This window comes from Zootoca vivipara, chromosome 4 (genome assembly GCF_963506605.1).
Source record: "Zootoca vivipara chromosome 4, rZooViv1.1, whole genome shotgun sequence".
Classification (NCBI taxonomy): Eukaryota; Metazoa; Chordata; class Lepidosauria; order Squamata; family Lacertidae; genus Zootoca; species Zootoca vivipara.
The window spans coordinates 35,918,030-35,937,130 of record NC_083279.1 but is presented as its reverse complement, the minus strand read 5'-3'; the positions used below and the strand labels follow the sequence as shown (position 1 = coordinate 35,937,130).

General features: G+C 39.8%; 2 protein-coding genes across 4 annotated transcripts in view; one reads left to right on the top strand and one right to left on the bottom strand.

The window, feature by feature from the left end:
• The window catches only part of ARHGAP6 (Rho GTPase activating protein 6), a 203,094-nt gene that overhangs the window by 105,019 nt on the left and 78,974 nt on the right, over positions 1–19,101 (top strand). The window lies entirely within an intron of this gene.
• AMELX (amelogenin X-linked) lies at positions 11,023–17,625 on the bottom strand. The gene is made up of 6 exons (XM_035116656.2): positions 17,578–17,625; positions 15,544–15,614; positions 14,357–14,395; positions 13,327–13,371; positions 12,051–12,458; positions 11,023–11,183 (listed from the first exon to the last, which is right to left on the bottom strand). The coding sequence occupies exons 2-6, from the start codon at positions 15,604–15,606 to the stop codon at positions 11,178–11,180; spliced, it is 561 nt and encodes a 186-aa protein (XP_034972547.1). The 5' UTR covers positions 15,607–15,614; positions 17,578–17,625; the 3' UTR covers positions 11,023–11,177.

Sequence of the window (19,101 nt, the reverse complement as noted above, 5' to 3'; positions counted from 1 at the left end):
GCTACTGTTTAATAGAGAAAGTTGTAGGTGGAGTGATAGCTATGGATTTGTGATTCAGCATGTGACTCAGTGGTCTTTCATAGTGTTCTCCTCGTCTTCTGTATTGCACTTTTTGGTATTTGCAAAAATTACAACAGAAGTTACTAAGAAAAACATGCGAAAAATTCTGCATACTCTTGTGTTACTGATATTTTTGTCAACCGAGACAGTACAATTTTAGAGGAAATTCATCTGTGGTTTTAAAATGTAGTTACAAACTGGTTTACCATTAGAAGAGTAAAGCTACATGGACTGTAACATGAGAAGATGTTGAGTCTTCTGAAGAGCTCCTGAAATTTTATTACTCAAAGATGCTATTTCATAGGCATCCCTAATATGCTCAACTTTGTTTTGCTTGTTCCATGTGAGGCATTGCATCAAGGTCCATAAGAAGGAACCATCTCTGGGTCAGCTTGGTAATGAGTGGTGATCAGCAAACATGCCCTGTGCTTCATGTGTTCAGATTCTATTAGAACCTGCCAATTTTTTATTCTGGGAACCGCCTTGAGATCTTATGATGAAGGGCGGCATATAAATTTTAATTAATTAATGCCAGGTCCGGATTGAAACTGTGAACAGCCAATTTTGAATTTTGTATTTCATTGTTTTACATTGTTGTTTCTTTGAATTTTTTTTGCATATAAAGCAACTAACTACTACTAATAGAAGCAGGGCACGTGTGAGGAGGATGCTGCCATTGAGTGAGTGGGTGAGAAATGCTTCAGTCAAGATGTTGAGCAGGGGGAACAGGATATAGATAGGTAAGGCAGCCTATAGGACTGCCGTCAGCATTGGATTGCAGGTTGTTGGTTTTTTAGTTTTTTCTCTGTGCGCACAAACATATATCTATCAATATACATATATTTGCTTTTTTTTGTAAAATACTTAAGAGACTGTTTTGGTATTCAGCAGTGAATTAAATCCTCATCTGTCTGGTTGGATAGTGAAGGTATAATTTCAAGAGTTGTCTTCAATGCTAACTTGTTAGCACTACTCACTGGATGAGGTAAATGTTAGGCATATTTGTAGCTGGTTGACTGACTGAACCTGAAGAACGCTCACTAAAGGTGCCTGGACTTAAGTGACAAGTGGGGTGCCGCAGGGTTCTGTCCTAGAACCGTTGTTCTTCAACGTCTTTGTAAACGACTTGGATGAAGGAATTGAGGGGATGCTCATCGAATTTTCAGATGACACCAAACTGGGAGGGGTAGCTAATGCCACAGAAGACAGAATTGGAATTCAGGAAGACCTTAACAGGTTAGAGAACAGGGCCTAAAGTTTAACTAACAAAATAAATTTCAGTAGGGGCAAATGTCAGGTTCTACATTTAGGCAAGAATAACCAGCTGCACAGATATAAGATGGAGGACACATGGATTGGCAATAGTACATGTGAAAAGGATTTAGGGGCCATAGTAGTCCCCAAGTTTAACATGCATCAACAGTGTGATGCAGCCACAAAAAGGCTAATGCTATTCTAGGCTGCATCAACAGAAATATAGTGTCCCGATCAAGGGGAGTAATAGTTGCACTTTAGTCAGCCTTGGTCAGACCACACCTGGAGTACAGTACTGTGTCTAGTTCTGGGCACCACAATTTAAGAATGATATTAATAAGCTGGAATGTCAGCAGAGGAGGGCAACCAAGATGATCAGGAGCCTGGAAACCAAGCCTTATGAGGAATGCTTGAGGGTTTGGGGTATGTTTAGCCTGGGAAAGAGGAGACCAAGAGGAGATATGATAGCCACCTTCAAATATCTAAAGGGTTGTCATATGGAAGATAATAAAATCATAGAATGGTAGTGTCACAGTGGCCTGGGTGGGCTACTTCAGAGTAACGACTCCACACAGCTCTGCATTTTATCCTTTTATTGGTGCTGTGTATTTACAGTGCTGAAAGCAGTGCTATTTACAGATAGTGGTACATGTTGTTAGTCTTCCGCAGAACCTCCGAATGGCGGTTCGCGCGTTTTCTTCCAGCAAAGTAATCTTGGCATACTGAATCTCCGCCCCCCTGCGCTTTTTATGCAATTCCGGAGTAGCTGGGATCGGCCTCTTTCCCACCGTCTCCCTGCTTCCCTGTTCCTTTCCCCGGCGGTGCCTGTGCTCCGCTAAGGTACTCGAGCTCCTGTTTCCACTTCCTGAATCACCACTCGAAGTCTCCCCCTCCCCACTGGGGGAGGAGCTGGTATTCAGGATGGGAGGGGGCTGCCTGTACCTCTTATCCCTCACAGGTAGCATTGGAAGGAACTCTAAGGGTCCAATCTCCTGCAATGCATAGCGCTCAAACCCATGACCCTAAGAATAAGAGTCTCATACTCTACAAACTTAGCTATCTATGGAGCAAGCTTGTTTTCTCCTGCTCCACAGGGTAGGTCCCAAACCAATGGCTTCAAGTTACAAGAAAGGAGATCCTGACTAAACATTAGGAAGAACATTCTGACAGTAAGAGCTGTTGGACAGTGAAACAGACTTCCTCCGGACCGTGTGGACTCTCCTTCCTTGGATGTTTTTAAGCAGAGGTTGGATGGTCATCTGTCATGGATGCTTGAATTGGGATCCTTGCATTGCAGGAGGTTGGGCTAGATGACCCTCAGGATCCCTTCCAACTCTACAATTCTATGATTAAATTTACTTTGTGACATGTTGCTGAATCCAGGCAGGAGAAGAAACAATGTATAGGTAGCAGTGCAGGCATTCTCCCATTCCCACTTTATGGTGTTTGTGGTCCTTGGATGCGCCCACAAAAAGAGGGGAAAAGAGCAGAAACAGGAGGTATTCCAAAATATACCCACCAAAATATTGCAAGTTAGTATTCAGACTTCAGTTACTCCTGAACTCTTGATTGACCTGTCAAATGTTCATCAAGTTTATGATTTCAGAAGAGTGAATTAATTGTGGATTTTGACACTGGGAATTATTTGGGGGAAAATTAGTGTCACCTAAATGAGCCAAATTGATGTGTTTTGCTTTTCCAAATGATATTGAATTTTAAGATAATTTTATTTGCCTTTTTTAAAACCATAAAGTGTACATTTGCTAATATAACTTTTCACTGCTTTGAGGGAGGCAGCAGTTTGGTTTGGAGCTGCTGCTTTGCTCAGATTTCATTAAGTGTTTGGAAATGCTGATTTCTTTAAAAGGGGCATTTCAAGTGGTACGGTACTTTTATCTCTGCAAAGGAAGTCCTTTTTTTTTTTAAGGAAACTGTTAATGTCTGTACTTCTATTCCTGCCAGTTTCAGTTGAGTCATCTACAGTTGTGAAGCGCATCTCATGACCAGCTGTATATAGGAATTTATAAATGGAAAGCAGAATCTCGGAAAGCCTGCTTTGTTGATGCACAGAAAAGAGAAACTCAATCTCTTCTTTCTTAAACACATGCACATTTGTCTTGGCTTTTGTTTTGTGTTTCCCCCTTCCTCCATTTATATTAAAAATAAATATTGGCTAATAATACTTACCGTTATTATAGCTTTGTTGTACTGACTGCCCTAAGGTCTCATATTGTTTTTATGTGGAATGTTTACTTGTTATTCATTGTAGCTGAATTACTGCAGAATTTGTCTGACATAGTTTATTATTTTTTGTGATTCTCATTATTAGAGTATGTTGCTTTGTGTTCTTTGAGAATTTATATTTTCTGTATATATCTCAAAATGTGTTTGGAACCAGTTTCTCTTGTTCTCTCTCTCTCTCCCTCCCTCCCTCCCCCCCCAACTTTATGATCTTGCCAATACAGTAAACAATTTTGAGAATGCAATAACATATTGTGCCATATTAAAATTTTCAAATAGGTAGCAATCAGCATTGTTTGCATTGCATGGGATGTGATTTTGCAGGATCTATATGTCATCATTATTATTATTTTTAGGACTCAGTACAGTAGCTGTATTTCGCTGATGCAGTCTATTGGAATTGCCTAGTACTGGCAGAACTGGGTTCTCTCTGCTTGTCAGGAGTACTTGTTCTAGATTAAGTTTACCAGATTTTTTTCAATGAATCTGGGGACACTTTTCAACTTCAGTAGGAATGATAGGATTTTGTCAGGGCACTGGTTTGTAAATCTGGGGACTGTCCCTGGGAAACAGGGACGTCGGGTAACCTTAGTCTAGTTGAAATAGTCAGCTCAGTAGCAGAGAAATTGGTTTGCATGCAAAAGGTCCCCGGTTCAATCCCTAGCATCTCTGGATAGAGTAAAAAAACCTGGACAGCTACTTCCACTTGTTCCCTTCTCCAACAGTGGTGGCTATGTCATCATACAGGGCTGCATTGGGAAGGAGATTCACCCTAAATCACTTGAAGGGATGTTGTAACAGTGGAACAAGACAATCCTCCTATTTCTTCAGGCATGGATGAAGGGTAGGAGTTTTTATGATCACATGCTGTTGCCAGAGCAAATGATTTACTTGCCAGAAGCAAACTGACAATTACAGCTGTTGATCCTTCATTTGTTGACTAAAGTGAAGGTAGATGGTTTTCTGTGGATATGTCAGAAAAACGAATAATTGATCTTGGTTTGGTTGTGACATATCATAACACAGTTTTCAAGTAAAAGGTTATTTTGCATTTATATATGATACATTTTGGCATTTGTTTGGCATATCTAGAAAGTGGATGGTGGTGAATTTGAGGGAATAGAAAAAACCACGTCTATTGAAACAGTTCTAGTTGAGAAGAGTTATGGTTTGCATCCCCCCCATTATTGCTTGCATTATTGTTACTATTATACGCCTTTAAGGAGCCAGTTTCTATATCTGACATCTATAGTTTGATGTATTGTTAATACCAAGTGACCTGCATGTAGAACAGAAAATTTAACTAGGCTTTACCTCTGGTGTTGTACCTGATTTACCCTAATTGAGAAAACACTAGAACCAGCCTGTAAGGGTGACTCCCTACAGGGAGCCAACCCCCACCATTCTAACGTCCACCTCGCCAAGCACAGGGAGCAGCAGTGGGTCTGAAGCAGCGGGGGGGGGGGAAGACTCGGAGGGAGAGAGAAGCCAGCGTGCAGAGCGATGGGAAAGCTCAGGGGAGGAGAGATGTAGGCAAGGGCTCAAGGATGCTGGAGAGCCCTTCCACCGCCTTGACCGGGAGGAGGCTGAGAGGGCATCGCTCCTTCCGGCGCAAGAGTTAAGGAGAGCACCGTGATGCAGGTCAAGGGGGAGGTGTTTTGGGGTGCCCCGACTACTTTGCTGGCATAGGAACAGACATACGCCATTGCTGGATTCTGATTCGGAATGAGAGGTCTTGTTTTAAGCTGTCTCTGCACTGTAAATACTTTGCACAATAAAAGTCTTTAAAGACAAACTGGACTCAAGCGGAGTTACTCTAGAGTAGCCACGACGACCCTCTGACACAGCCCAATACATTTTGCTGCATTAAGTGAAGGACAAAATGATTTCCTTTCCCATTGAAAGTGCAGAAGCCAATAGGGCTGGCAGATAAATCATACTTGAGCATGAGCACTGACAGGAGAGGGTCTTCTTCCACACCTGGGGGAAGAAAGCATAGCAGCTGGCTTGATATACAAAACACCACCACCTTGTTGCTGCTGCCTGCTCCCAGAATCTGTTGCGTGGAGTGATAACCTCCCTCTGCACAAGGGCCAGCACTTCAGTGTTTTTTTTATTTTAAAACGCAAACTAAGAAATTAACTTATACAATATGATTTGGGGCACATCTCTCCTCTCCTTTTTAACTAGTAACGTATTTGTATTAATCGAACTGGGAAAATCACATAAACAATACGAGTGACTGTTCCTTTTTCATCGTGTTTGTGTATGTGTGAAGTAATTTATAAGTTTACCTTGATTATGTTGCTCTTGTTTTGTTCCTGCCCCTCAAAAAATTTCTGCTGACTGATCTTGGTACGTCTTCAGAATTGTAAGGAAGTTTTAAAACGTACCTGGCTTCCCTACCCTGTTTCTCATATTTTAAGACATACCCATAAAATAAGCCATATGTGACGACCCGTGTCCCACTCTACCTTACTATCACTGCGACACAGGAATCCAGAGGGGAAAACACCCACCCTCTGCTCCTGCCGCCTCAAAAATCAACCCCTTTTACTGATGGGTTTCTTAGTAAGGAGAGCCTTCCAGCTTGCGTGACCTGGTACCTTAAGAAACTCTAGGCTGTCCCACGGAATAACCTCTTGCCTCCAGTAAAGGGTCTCCCTCAGTTGGATTCCCCACTGTAGAAGTTTGCCCAATGCACTCTGGCAACTTCTTGGCACCTCAGGTTACCCTTCTAAGCCTCCTCCGTGTAACTCCAGGACACAAACTGCCACCTCCCTGCCTGAGGTGAGTTTTGCCCTCTCTTGAGCCACCCCGGCTGTGAGTCCTGGTACCTCGCTGGAAAAATAAAGACGGACCTTTTTTTGGCAAAAACAGAGATGAAGTTTTATTGTGTTAAAAACATAGGTGATTCTTTAACGTGTCATTTATTAATTAGCTTTGTTCCAGTTGTACAAAATAAACTCATTCAAACATTTAACTTTAAGTTTTCCTAGCCTCTTCACTGTCTTCAAACAAGCCACCTCATAACACCACACCACACCTTCCTCCCTCTCCCTCCTAACTGACCAAACCGACTCTCCCTCCTTTTTTAAACCGGGCACAGTCCCGCCCCCGTCAGAGTTCTATGTCAGTCAGGCTGGAGGTGGGTTAACTCTTTGCCAGCCGGGCAGAAATAAACATTTTAAAAGTGCTTCAATTTGTCACACCATAGCAGGATTTTTAAGCATTCAAGGAATATAAGCCATACCCCGAAAATAAGACATAGTGATAGGCGCAGCAGCAATGCCGGCCGCGGCAGGAGGAGGAGGAAAAAAATAAGACATCCCTTGAAAATAAGCCATAGTGTGTTTTTTTAAGGAAAAAATAAATATAAGACGTGTCTTATAATATGAGAAACACGGTACTACCCCATTATACTTCAGGAAAAGCAGAAATACACTTTGCCTAATGAAGGATATTGTGTTGAATGAAACATTCATATGACAGAGGTATCTTGAATATTCATTCCTTTATTGCTTTCTAATGCAATGTGTTTCCTGTAGATAGTTTGAGGAAGTTCCTTGGATAGGGCATGTGACAAAGTATATATTCGGAGGCCCCTTTCAAATAACTACGTATATCTATACTGAAATGAATTGTGTTCATATGGTTTCCTGTGACTGTCCCCCACCCCCTTAGTTAGTATATATATATAAGTTTCAAACTTTGCTATGCTTTGTTTTCAGTGAAGTAGTGAAGCTCTCTGGGCATCATGCTCCAGTTTGGTCTATTTTAAATAGCCGTAAAGCTTCTCAGCTATAAATACAGTACATTGTTAGAAAGGTTAGATGCTGGTCAAGTGTTTTTTTGTCAACTGCTTCGTTTTGCTCACCTCTTTGAGTTTGCTAGGGTGGCCCCTTAATCAGACATTGGCCAGCTCCAGTTAATTACGACCTAGATCTTTTCCACATTCCAAAGAAATCCATCTTGTGTTGCATTTCTCACTTCAAAGGACTTTTGACTGAATGATGATTGCTGATCAGTTTTCAGCAGAGTATGCAGAGAGCTAGACAGAAGGGTGAAAAAAAGAGTGATTCGCTGATTTGGCCTTGCAGTTGTAGGGATGGGTCTGCTGACCTTTGCTCCATCTCTGTGACTGGAGTTAGTCTTCTGGGTTGAATAGTTAAAATAATGCTACAGTCATTTGCTTCATTTTCTCATACATACATTTTGGCTTTTAAAACGTAAATTATATATTTTTCACCCAATCTGTTTCCTCCGATGAAGCTTTATGTTGCTAGGTTTGTCTATTTAAGGTCAAATGAACTGTGTCCCTAACTTGTGTCCCCATCCTTCAGGATACCTGAGGTATTACTTGATTATAATGTATTAAAAACAGATATAAAATGTGGCATTAAGTGTTAAACATGGAATGCAGGCACAAGAAGATTGGAGACTGTAGTTAAGGAAAACGGGGGGCTATCTAGTTAAAGATTGTCAGGTTGGCTGGAACAATAAGAAAAAATAAAATGCTGCATTTTCTTGGAATTCCTTCCCAGTAAAATGCGGTGTTGACTAGATTAAATTCTGGGAACACTGTCATATTTTTAACTCCGGAATTAGAATCTGATTTTTTTCCTCCACTGGCAAAAGGAGGATTCCTGGCTCATCATCAACTTCTGCTTCCTCATTAATCATATTCTCCCCTTTCCGTTCTCCGATGTTATGTGGCTCAGACTGTGATAAACCATCCTCATAATAAAATCTTTACAACAATGTACATGTACCCACATTTTTAATAATATTTAACAAAAATAAATAATGATTAATTAACTATTTTAAAGCAATATTGCACAGTAATCATAAATTCTGCAACTACAGAGCAGAGAGTATGATATTAGATGTGAATTTATAAAAGGTTGAGTGATAAGTTTCAATATTTAAATGCTTGATAACTCTATCACTTTTTCTTGACCGAAGCTTCAGAGCAGGTAAAAAACAACTCATTTTTTGTGTTTGCCGGAAAAGGGGAGGTGTTATCAGGTTGTTATTGCATGTGCACAGGCAATGAGAAGGCTTACAGCCATTGATTCTTAAGCAGGCAGCCAAAGGTTTCATTCTATCCCTATAGATTAGAGTCTCATTCAACTGCTGTATCACAGAGGTGTGGACAACGAAGCCTGGCAGTTTGGCCAAGCTGTTGTGGTTTGCTCTGTATTCTCCCTTGCAAAGATACTGTGGACACTTAAGCATTGCAGTTGTACAAATATTTAGCACCTCACTTAAATTTAAAAAAGTGTCTTTCTTTGGCTCAGAAGGGGGGGGGTCCCTGCTGTTAACAGTTACTTCTCTGCTGGGGAAAAGGTTGCGTGGCTCCCACCTATTCTGGTTCAATCTGTCCCCATCCTCCTCAGCAAAGAAACACTTTACATTGTATCATTCGATTCATTAAAAGCTGCCACAATTTGTAATGTAAGTTCATGACATGATAGCCGTTACATTACACAGAAGTACAGCAATTCCATGATAAGTATGTCCAGGATTGTAGCCTGAATTGAGAAGTCTGAAAGGTATCGTGCAGAATTCTATATCTTTTTCCAGAATGTGGAATAAGGTGGAGGGTTATTAAGTGGACTAGAACTTGGGAAACCAGGGTTAAAATCAGCCATGAAGCTCAAGCTGAGACCTTGGATCAGCAACTGTCTGTCACATAACCTGCCTCCTTATAGCTTTGCTGTGAGGAAAACATGGAGAAAGGGATACCCATAAATGGCACATTGAGCTCTTTGAAAGAAGGGTATAATGGGTATAAATGAAACATTGGAAATAAACAACAATAGACTTTTTATTATCTTCATCTGCCTGTTTCTTGCTTTGAATTGCACGGGGCCATGTTTGGAATCATGGGCCTACAAACATTTGGGTTTTGCATGAAGACCTTCAGTAAATCAAATATATGATTGTCTGCTGGGATAGGCTTGCCCTGGGGTAGGGTGTGCATTCAGGGTGCAATATACTATCCTGTACTACCTGTTGGCTCTGCATGCTTGAGTTCTCATCTGAAGCAACCCATCCACCATTCTACTTTTGTAATAGTATTCTAAATTTGCCAAAGTGTTTCATAGGTTTTTTTAAACACTGTTAAATAGATCACAGTGCAGTTTTAGCAAAACAAGAACAACTCTACTGGGATCTTAAAGACAACTTTATTAAGGTCTAAGCTTTATTGGAATACATTTCATTAGATACTTAAACTTTCATGGATTACTAATGACGATTCGCTAGCCTTTAAAGAGTTATTGGACTATTGTTTTGTCTCTTGCTGTAAAGGTAAAGGGACCCCTGACCATTAGGTCCAGTCGTGACCGACTCTGGGTTTGCGGTGCTCATCTTGCTCCTCCTTAACCTGGTTTTTGACACCTGAGGTATATTTTTTATGACCCACCTTATTTTTACGGTTGTGGGTTGTTTTAAATTGTTTTTCGTGTTGTTTGAATCCTACCTTAGGATGAACAGCGTGTCATAAAACTTACCGTCATGAAATAAGGTGGGGGGTTCTGCTGTACTGCTGGGGGTAAGGAGTTTGCAACATTAATAGTAGAATAAAAGGTTTTCACATGTTTTTGTCTGTCTGGTGATGGATTAGGGGCCTCCTGGTCACGGCAATAGTTTTTGGCATTAGATTTGTCTGACTGGTGCAGAGAGCCAGATGACCAGAGAACATGTGCTTAGTAGAAATAGCTCCAGGTTCTAAATTGAAATGAAAAGATATGGGTATCTGTGGGACACAAAAGAATGTGACTTTGAGATTTTGAAAGCATTTTTTAAAAATTTGCTTTGTAGGACAGTGTCCTAGTTTTCCTTGCTGGGTCAACCTCTACTGACTTTGCCTCATTTTTTTGAGCACTATTTGTAGTTGATCTCAAGTGAACATTGGTAAATGGGCATTTTCACATAGACTTTGTTCTCTGACATTATTTTGGCGTTCTCTTGTTGTGATCCGTTTATATGTGTGTATCAATGCGACTGCATTCTGATTTGGTAATGTTGTTTATGTATTATGACTCTTGAGGTTTCTTCTCCTCGATTTTGTTTTCGTTTGAGGGGGTCTCTTCAGTTGCACTATTTAATTCATGTTAAAATTATGTTTTATGTTTGGCACACAGCATACAGCATGTCCATATTGTAGCTATTTAATCCTTGAAGTGGTAGGTTGTGTTAGTGCTTCATTTCGGAGCTTGTAATTAATCTTTTGAAACTGAAGGCAAGCTTAGAAGAACTATCACATGGAGGATGGAGCCTCAGTGTGACTCATCTATGTGACTGGCTCTTTGTGTGTTCATATTTTAAATAAAGACATGCAAATGAATGATCTGTGATATTTTTACTGTTCGTTTGGAGATGCTGCTTTAATCTCCTTTTAATGGCTCGATTGACTGAAGTACTTTTTAAAGAAAAAGTCAGAATTCTATTAGTATTGATTTAAAACAGGTTTTATTATTTACTACTTTGTGTTTGTTTCTAGCTACAGTATCCTCTAAGAATTTGGATTAATATCACTGCAGTAGAACGATGGGTTTTTGAAAGCAAGTGAAGGTGCCTAAAATGCTCTTCGTTATTCTGGTTTCCTGGCCCCTTTAATCCTGAAAGAGAAGGGAGAAAATGACTAAAATTAAAACCAATATCTGAACAGTTACCATGGTTATTGAGATTGCTTGTTTCATTCAGTGAAATAAAACAACAAAAACTTTACTACCCAAATGAATACTATTTTAACAATAAAACAATCTTATTATATATTTGATTTTTTTTAGTCAAGAGGCATAGGGCTTTTAGTTCCAAACTGGCATAAATGGTTGGAAAGTACTGTGCCTTTGTTTACATGCTTATACAGAGACAAAGTCTTGGAAACAAGATGCAATTTCATGCAATTTCAAATATATAGGCAGGGTTGTGGCTTGAAAGTGAGCCATTTTCATTTGAAATATGTATTAAGTGATATTTGCCTAGGAGTGGGAATGACTATTTGAGTTGATATGGCAAATGGTACTACTTTAATATTTTTGTTTTTCGTGATTTGTAATGCTTCATATGAGATCATTGCAACGAGAGCTTCACGTCAGCTTAATTTGAAAGATGTGAAACAGCCAATATGGCATTTCCTGGACCATCCCATGAGGATCACCTCTTCTGGACCAGTTCCTGTGGGTGAAAGTTTGTCTAGCCTTGGTGTTGCACTTGAAAACTCCTGCGACAGTGAGCTAACTAGTTTCATGGGGCCATACGACTTCCGTTGTTCTTGACACAAATTATCATGGTTATATTTCTGATACACATCTCTGAATGACATAACTCAAGTGCTTCTGTTGACACTCCTGGGCAATATAAGAACACTTCTTTTTTAAAATAATAATAATTCTGATCGTTAAAATAAATATAAATATTTTAAAAGTGATGTCTTTTGGGTTGATGTATTTATGAAATGTAATGCTATTGCAATGATTTCTTACCACTTCCTCTTGCTTGGTCTTGTCAGCTGGTGGCCATGATTCAAGGGGTGTATCTGGTATCATTGGAGGCATTGGGTACGGCGGCTGGTTTGGATTCCCTGGTTGCTGAGGGTGCATTGGCTGGTTTGGACCGCTTGGTGGCAGGGGGTGCAATGGGTGATCTCCTGCATGTGGTTGAAGTGAGTGATGAACTGGTCCCACGTGACTTGGTTGATACTGTGGCATGATTGTGTTTTGCCCAGTCATCGGCACATATGGGCTATGACCAGGACCAGGTTGTGGCATTTGTGGGTTTGGATGTGGGAACGGTGGCTGCATTTGATTGAGGTGCATTGGATAGTGGTGCATCGTTGGCCCTGTATGGTGGTGCATCCATCCTCCCATGGGCTCATAGGCATAATGTGGATACTAGAGGAAAAAATATTAAAGAAGATTTATACAGCGGTACCTCGGATTACAGACGCTTCAAGTTACAGACGCTTCAGGTTACAGACTCTGCTAACCCAGAAACTGTACCTCGGGTTAAGAACTTTACCTCAGGATGAGAACAGAAATCGCGCGGTGGCAGCGGGAGGCCCCATTAGCTAAAGTGGTACCTCAGGTTAAGAACAGTTTCAGGTTAAGAACGGACTTCCAGAATGAATTAAGTTCTTAACCAGAGGTATAATATTGATTACTTAAAATAAGTGAAAAGGTCAAAGTGGCAGCTGATTAAAGGTATCTACAGGCAACACAATATTTTTTAGAAGCACTCTATTGGGACAAATAATGTGAAGGCAGTTACTCAGAATTTTGAAGGACAGTGATTGTGAACTATCCTGCAGCTTTCCACAATATTTTTTTAGTCCTTCAGATGTTGCTGGACTTACTACCCTGTTTCCCCTATTTTAAGATGTAGTCATAAAATAAGCCATAGCAGGATTTTTAAGCATTCAAGGAATATAAGCCATACCCCGAAAAGAAGACATAGTGATAGGCGCAGCAGCAATGCCGGCCACAGCAGGAGGAGGAGGAGGAGGAAAAAAAATAAGACACCCCCTGAAAATAAGCCATAGCGGTTTGGGGGGGGGTTGAGGAAAAATAAATATAAGACGGTGTCTTATTTTCGGAGAAACACTACTACTTTCTTACTGTTGGCCATGCCAGCTGTTGCCATGTTGGCTGCCCTGTATCACTTCCAGTAAAGCCTGTTTTAAATAATCTGGACACACCTGACCTTCTGAAATCTCGGCTTGAGAAATCAGTTCATAGGTTGCATATGTTATAGATGCCATACCTGGGATCCCATTAGTTTCTGGTACCACTTTAAAGGTGTCATCACCTTGAAGATACAAATAAAGAGAAACATTTATAAATAGCAAACAAACATTCCACAAGGATTACTTCATTTAAATTGTTGAGAAACGATAGAATTCAATGTCGTGCTCTTCCAGTTGTTTTCATCTGGGCAAGCATTGCCGCTTGTCAGAAGGAACAGGCCCTCTCTGTTCCTTGTTCTGGGGGTACTCCCAGCCCCCAGAACCAATTTTGGTTATGGGGGGCAGTTACATGCAAAGGGTGGGAGCCCCATTGCTCAAGCAGAAGTCTTTGTACAGGGCTTCCACTGACAGGGCTGCTTAGGTGAATCCTGCACTTAGTGTTCCAAGTTAACAGGCCATGATCATAATGTTTTGTTCATTCGGAAGATCTCGTGCAGGCACCCCAACCCCACCTTTCCTATGTCTTTCTTAAATAAATAAACTTCTTAAATAAACAAACTATGCTATGAAATCACATCACACATTAAATATCCAATGAATTATGTAAAATCAGTATCCCCAGATGTATTCTCCTTTGATCCCTAAAGTTAGGTTCCGTTTTTAATTGATTGCATATTTCCATTTCAAGTAAGACTGGGCTTTACTTGCTTTGGGGGTTCCCCTGTTGAATGCAAATAAAAATTAGATTGTGTGTTGCTAAGTATTTGGTTTTATTGATCATTTCTATTAGTGATGCATTTGTCGTAGGAACTGCTGAACAATACACTTGCATTACAAATTCAGTTTCCATCACATTTAATTTCTCTTCTAGTATATCAGTATAGGTTTAGTCACCTTAATTTAGCAGAGTGAAAGCAGCATAATTTGCATTTAATCGCATCACCTGACAAAATAGACTACCAAACAAATTCACTGTCCCTCTGCTGATTAACAGTGAATATGTTTTGTGCATGCTGTCATATCTAGTGATACAAGTCCTGAAGTGATCTACTTTGCTTTTAATTTACACACGAAGAAAATGAATGAAAAACATTTAAAAGGTTGTACCTCGTAACTGAAATTGATATAGCCAGGATGTTGTGGCAACTGTGGAAAAGTTTTAAAAAAATAAATCACACATTTGCATTTGGAGATAGCTTCAGTTCAGTAATTCTTCCCAGTACTGTAAATGTTTTAGCTACGACTTTGGATGAAGGGTTAGGTTGAGATACCGTACTTGCATAGTTCATAGTTTGACGTAGGCCAGTTGAACCACTACATTTTTTCAAGTGTACATCTAAGAAGATTTAAATGTACACTTCAAAATGTAAATTTTAATTTATGAACAAGCAGAAATACATGTGTTTTCAGTAGCATATAATTGACATAAACACTTATTAGGAGATAAACACTTATTAGGAGGCTGGAATTGCCTGTAATTCCCTTTTCGGTTTGTTTCTACACTGGAAAACTTCCATTGCTACTTCACAATAAGTGAATAGATCTTTAACAACTGAGCTATTCCCTGAGGGCATGTTTTAACACACTATCGAGATAACTTCAATCATCTAGTATAAAATGCTACATGTTTTTCTTTACCGAGCAAGATTCTCATGCAGCAGAAGTGCAAAAAGTCTCTCATCTTCACCTGTTGCTAACTGTTAAGTCTTGGGTATATATCTTTCCTGACATATACGGTACAATGCATACTTTACACATCTTTTATGACTGCATTTCAGACCTTTTTGTACGGTAACTATTTTTTTAAGTTTGCAGCTGTTCTGAGTTACTACGGTACTTGGTATACTGCATTATCCTTATCATAATAATATTATCTGTATTGCTTTTAAATATTTTTACTTTGGTGTACACTGCCTTGGTGTTTTGTAACAGGGTAGTATATAAATAATTTTTAACAACAACAACTACTACTACTGTTGTAAAAAAAACATTGGTTTTAATTTGAGAAAACTCATCAATGGGTTATGGTAATATATGTTAAGCCTTAGTTTTCATCATAGGTATGCTGTAAATCAGGGTTTCCCAAACTTGGGTTGCTAGCTGTTGTTGGACTACAACTCCCATCATCCCTGGCAAGCAGGACCAGTGGTGAGGGATGATGGGAATTATAGTCCAAAAACAGCAGGAGGCTTAAGTTTGGGAAACTCTGCTGTAAATCTTCACCTGTCTTTTAACTCTGATTTCAAGCAATTAGTGAAGAATTAAGTTACTTGAAATTAGGGATTAGCACTTACTGGCATAGCAAATGTAGTGCTTAAGAGGCACATAACAAAAGTCCAGCCCTCCATTTTCCTCATTGCAGGTCCTGCAATATACAACATACAGGAGAAAGTTTCCACACACACACCGTTTATAGGTCAAGCCAAAGTATACAAGCATATATAATTAATGTTGCTTTGTCTCATCTGCTCTTTGTTAAACCAACTTTTAAAATGTAAGGTGAGCTGTACTGTCTCTGTTGGATGTTAATGGCTTCGGGAGGAATGCAGTCAAAGTCTATTTTACACCAGAGAGGAAAACTTAGGCACATCAGTTCTCTCCACTGAAACTTATACAGCTGAATGTGCTTAAGTTGGCAGCAATGTCTTCATGGATTTTAACCTCCTGTGAAAAGCATAAATTTACCTATCGTCTTGCACACCCTAAAATATGCAGCATGTTATTAATCTGCAGCTTTGGACATCTCAACCTTGTATTAACATTATAGAGACGATTTGCTGGTCAATGAAGCATGCGCAAACTGCTCAGAAGTTCCTGATTCTTTCTTCTTCCTGCTAATCCTTTGTTGCACCAGGAAAGAAGGAAACCATGCTGGCTGTATGCTAACCAGCACATATGGTTTGTTTCCTCCAAATAAATCACAGCAAGGAAGCCAGTATTTGTTTGCACTTAATGCAAAGCTAGCCTCTTGTTCTTTTCCTTCTCAGTATGGTGAAGGATTAGAAGGGAGTAGTGCATATCAGAGATTTTCGGTAGTTCACTTTAAACCATAGTGCATACTAAACTATGGGTTAATGAGACATGCAAACTGGTCCACAATTTGATATTTAGTGCATAGCCTTAGGGGTACATTGATAGAGCTATTTTTTTCAATTATACAATACACGGGTGGCACTGTGGTCTAAACCACTGAGTCTAGGGCTTGCCGATTGGAAGGTTGGCAGTTCGAATCCCCACAATGGGGTGAGCTCCCAGTGGGAAGGTAAATGGCATTTCCGTGCGCTGCTCTGGTTCACCAGAAGCAGCTTAGTCATGCTGGCCACATGACCTGGAAAAGCTGTCTGTGGACAAACGTCAGCTCCCTCGGCCAGTAAAGCGAGATGAGCACCGCAACCCCAGAGTCGTTTGTGACAGGACTTAACTGTCAGGGGTCCTTTACCTTTACCTTTATGGATGTTTTAATTATTTGATGTTATAAATTAACAGTTTTAGTTGATTAAAACTTATAGTTTATTTAATCAATGGCGATGGAAAAAGCAAATATTTCCACCTCTGTCCCACATTTTTTGGGGGGTGGGGGGAAACCTAAAAATGACATTTTTCATTATTTGCAGTGAGTATCATAGGCACATAAAGCTGGCATGGCTCCATTTAAATAAAAAAAAGCAGTGCATCTATCAAACGTGTGATTCTATAATACCAATAAGCCTTAAAATGAAATAAATATTTCATATTTCCCAGTGGGAAGTGAGTGAAAGATAGCTTTTCCTACAATACAAGTGATATGTTAGCTCATCAGATTGTCAATTTGCTTTCTTACTTAAGAGTTTCCACCCATTTAGAGCTCTCAAAAAGGCATCTTCTGTATATTATTTAATTCATCAGTTAATTGACAGCTTAAGAGCCCAAAATCTAATTAAAGGAAAACAATCAGTTAACAGGTCTGATTGTTAATGGGAAAAAAATGAGAGCAAGGCTGTAGCAGAGCAACTTTTAATTAAGCTCTAAAGACGAATGCTGGAATTACAGGAAATAAGATAATGGACAGAAGACCTTGAATGTTCACTATTAAAGTCTTTATTTCAAACTTTTTAAATATAAGGACACTAAGGGAAAATTTAGAACTTACATACCTTGCCCACTTAAATATCCACCCCCTCCTTTTTGGGGGGGAGGAGGGGAGAACAATGCAGAAACTGCACCCCAAAAAATCTTTCACATAAGCAATATGCATCTTATTATGAATGAAGCTTCTATTCTGTGTCTTAGAAATCTCAGTGGATAAAGAGAAACGATAAATAAGCTGTTGACATAATGAATAAGTTTACCTCTTGGAAGTACTCCTTGAATCTTGCTATGTGTGTTGCTCCAGTAGCCTTGGTAGTTTAAGGAATTTACTTATCTTCAGCTCATATTTAAACAGTTTTCACACCTCTGACAACCAATGAACATTTAGCTTCAAAAAAAAACAAACCCATTTTTTTTTTTAAAAAAAACCTGCTGTATCATGTGTTTTCAGACATAAAATCACGCCCGGAACTGAACATTATGATTACAGTGTGCAGTCTTTTATTATGTTTGCATGGCTTGATAAAACATATTCTTTTGCAACTTCTAATTCTCTGTGGTTCTTGTGTTGGATTCAGTTTCTAATCTGCAGTTCTGCCTGACTTCAGTGATAATTTGATCCTTTTGTACAAATTCCCATACAGTTCATTTTAAAATAGACAGAGTTCTGTTATGGTAGATACAAGGCAGAGGAACCTCCACATCCAAGCCCTGACATGGGCCAGCCAGGACAAAAACTAGGTGAGGTGGCTTTTCCCAGTATTGTCATGTCATGTTCTACCCTCCTTCCAAATAGTTTCTATTGGGGAGGGGGAATTAACTATAACAGCTTCAGGGCTGGCATGGCCTTCCTCCCGTATTATTATTAGTATTATTATCTCAATTTATTACCCATCCTTCAGTATCAGGTCCTAGGGTAGGTTAACACAGTTTAAAATTCAATATTAAAAAACAGTTTAAAACAGGCTTCCTCAACCTCGGCCCTCCAGATGTTTTTGAGGCTACAATTCCCATCATCCCTGACCACTGGTCCTGCTAGCTAGGGATCATGGGAGTTGTAGGCCAAAAACATTTGGAGGGCCGAGGTTGAGGAATCCTGGTTTAAAACAAACTACAGCCATGGGAATAGGAATTTAGAAGCATGCTGGGGATGTATTGGAAGAAAGTCTCCCTCAGTCATACCCCACTGTTCTCCTTTCTCTCTCTTGCACTGTTGAAACACCAACACATAGAAAAGCAATTTGAACAGTGTTTTGCTTTTTAACCTCCCTGTTTGTTTAGCCCTCTTTTTCTTCTCTACACTCCATAGCATGCAGTCTTCTTTCTCCACGCCATCCATTACTCGCCCATTTTATCTTTCCCATGTCCCTGTTGCTACCTCTTTTATCTTTCCAAGTCATAGTGCACTGTGGCTATTTTCTCTCTGCACTTCTGGAGGGCTCTCCGAACCCCAATCTTCCCATTTCCAATTGTCTTCTTTCAATTTCCTTCATTCTGGATACTTTTGTTCTCTCCCCCCCCATATTTCTGCTTCTCTTGGTTGAATATTGTAGCAACACTGCATGGGGCTTATGCTTTCCCAACAATTCAGGGACCAAGAAAGCCTGTGGTGCAGGAGAACCATGCAGTTTGGTTTTTTTTGAAAGATTCTGAGGTGGGAAAATGAAGCCAAGTCCTTCACTTATATCAGAATCTAGTGGGAATTGGTAATGATAAAGGCACTTTCTTAATTTTGATGGAGTTTGGGCTTAGCTGTCCCTATAATGATCTGGGCAGACTTCAAA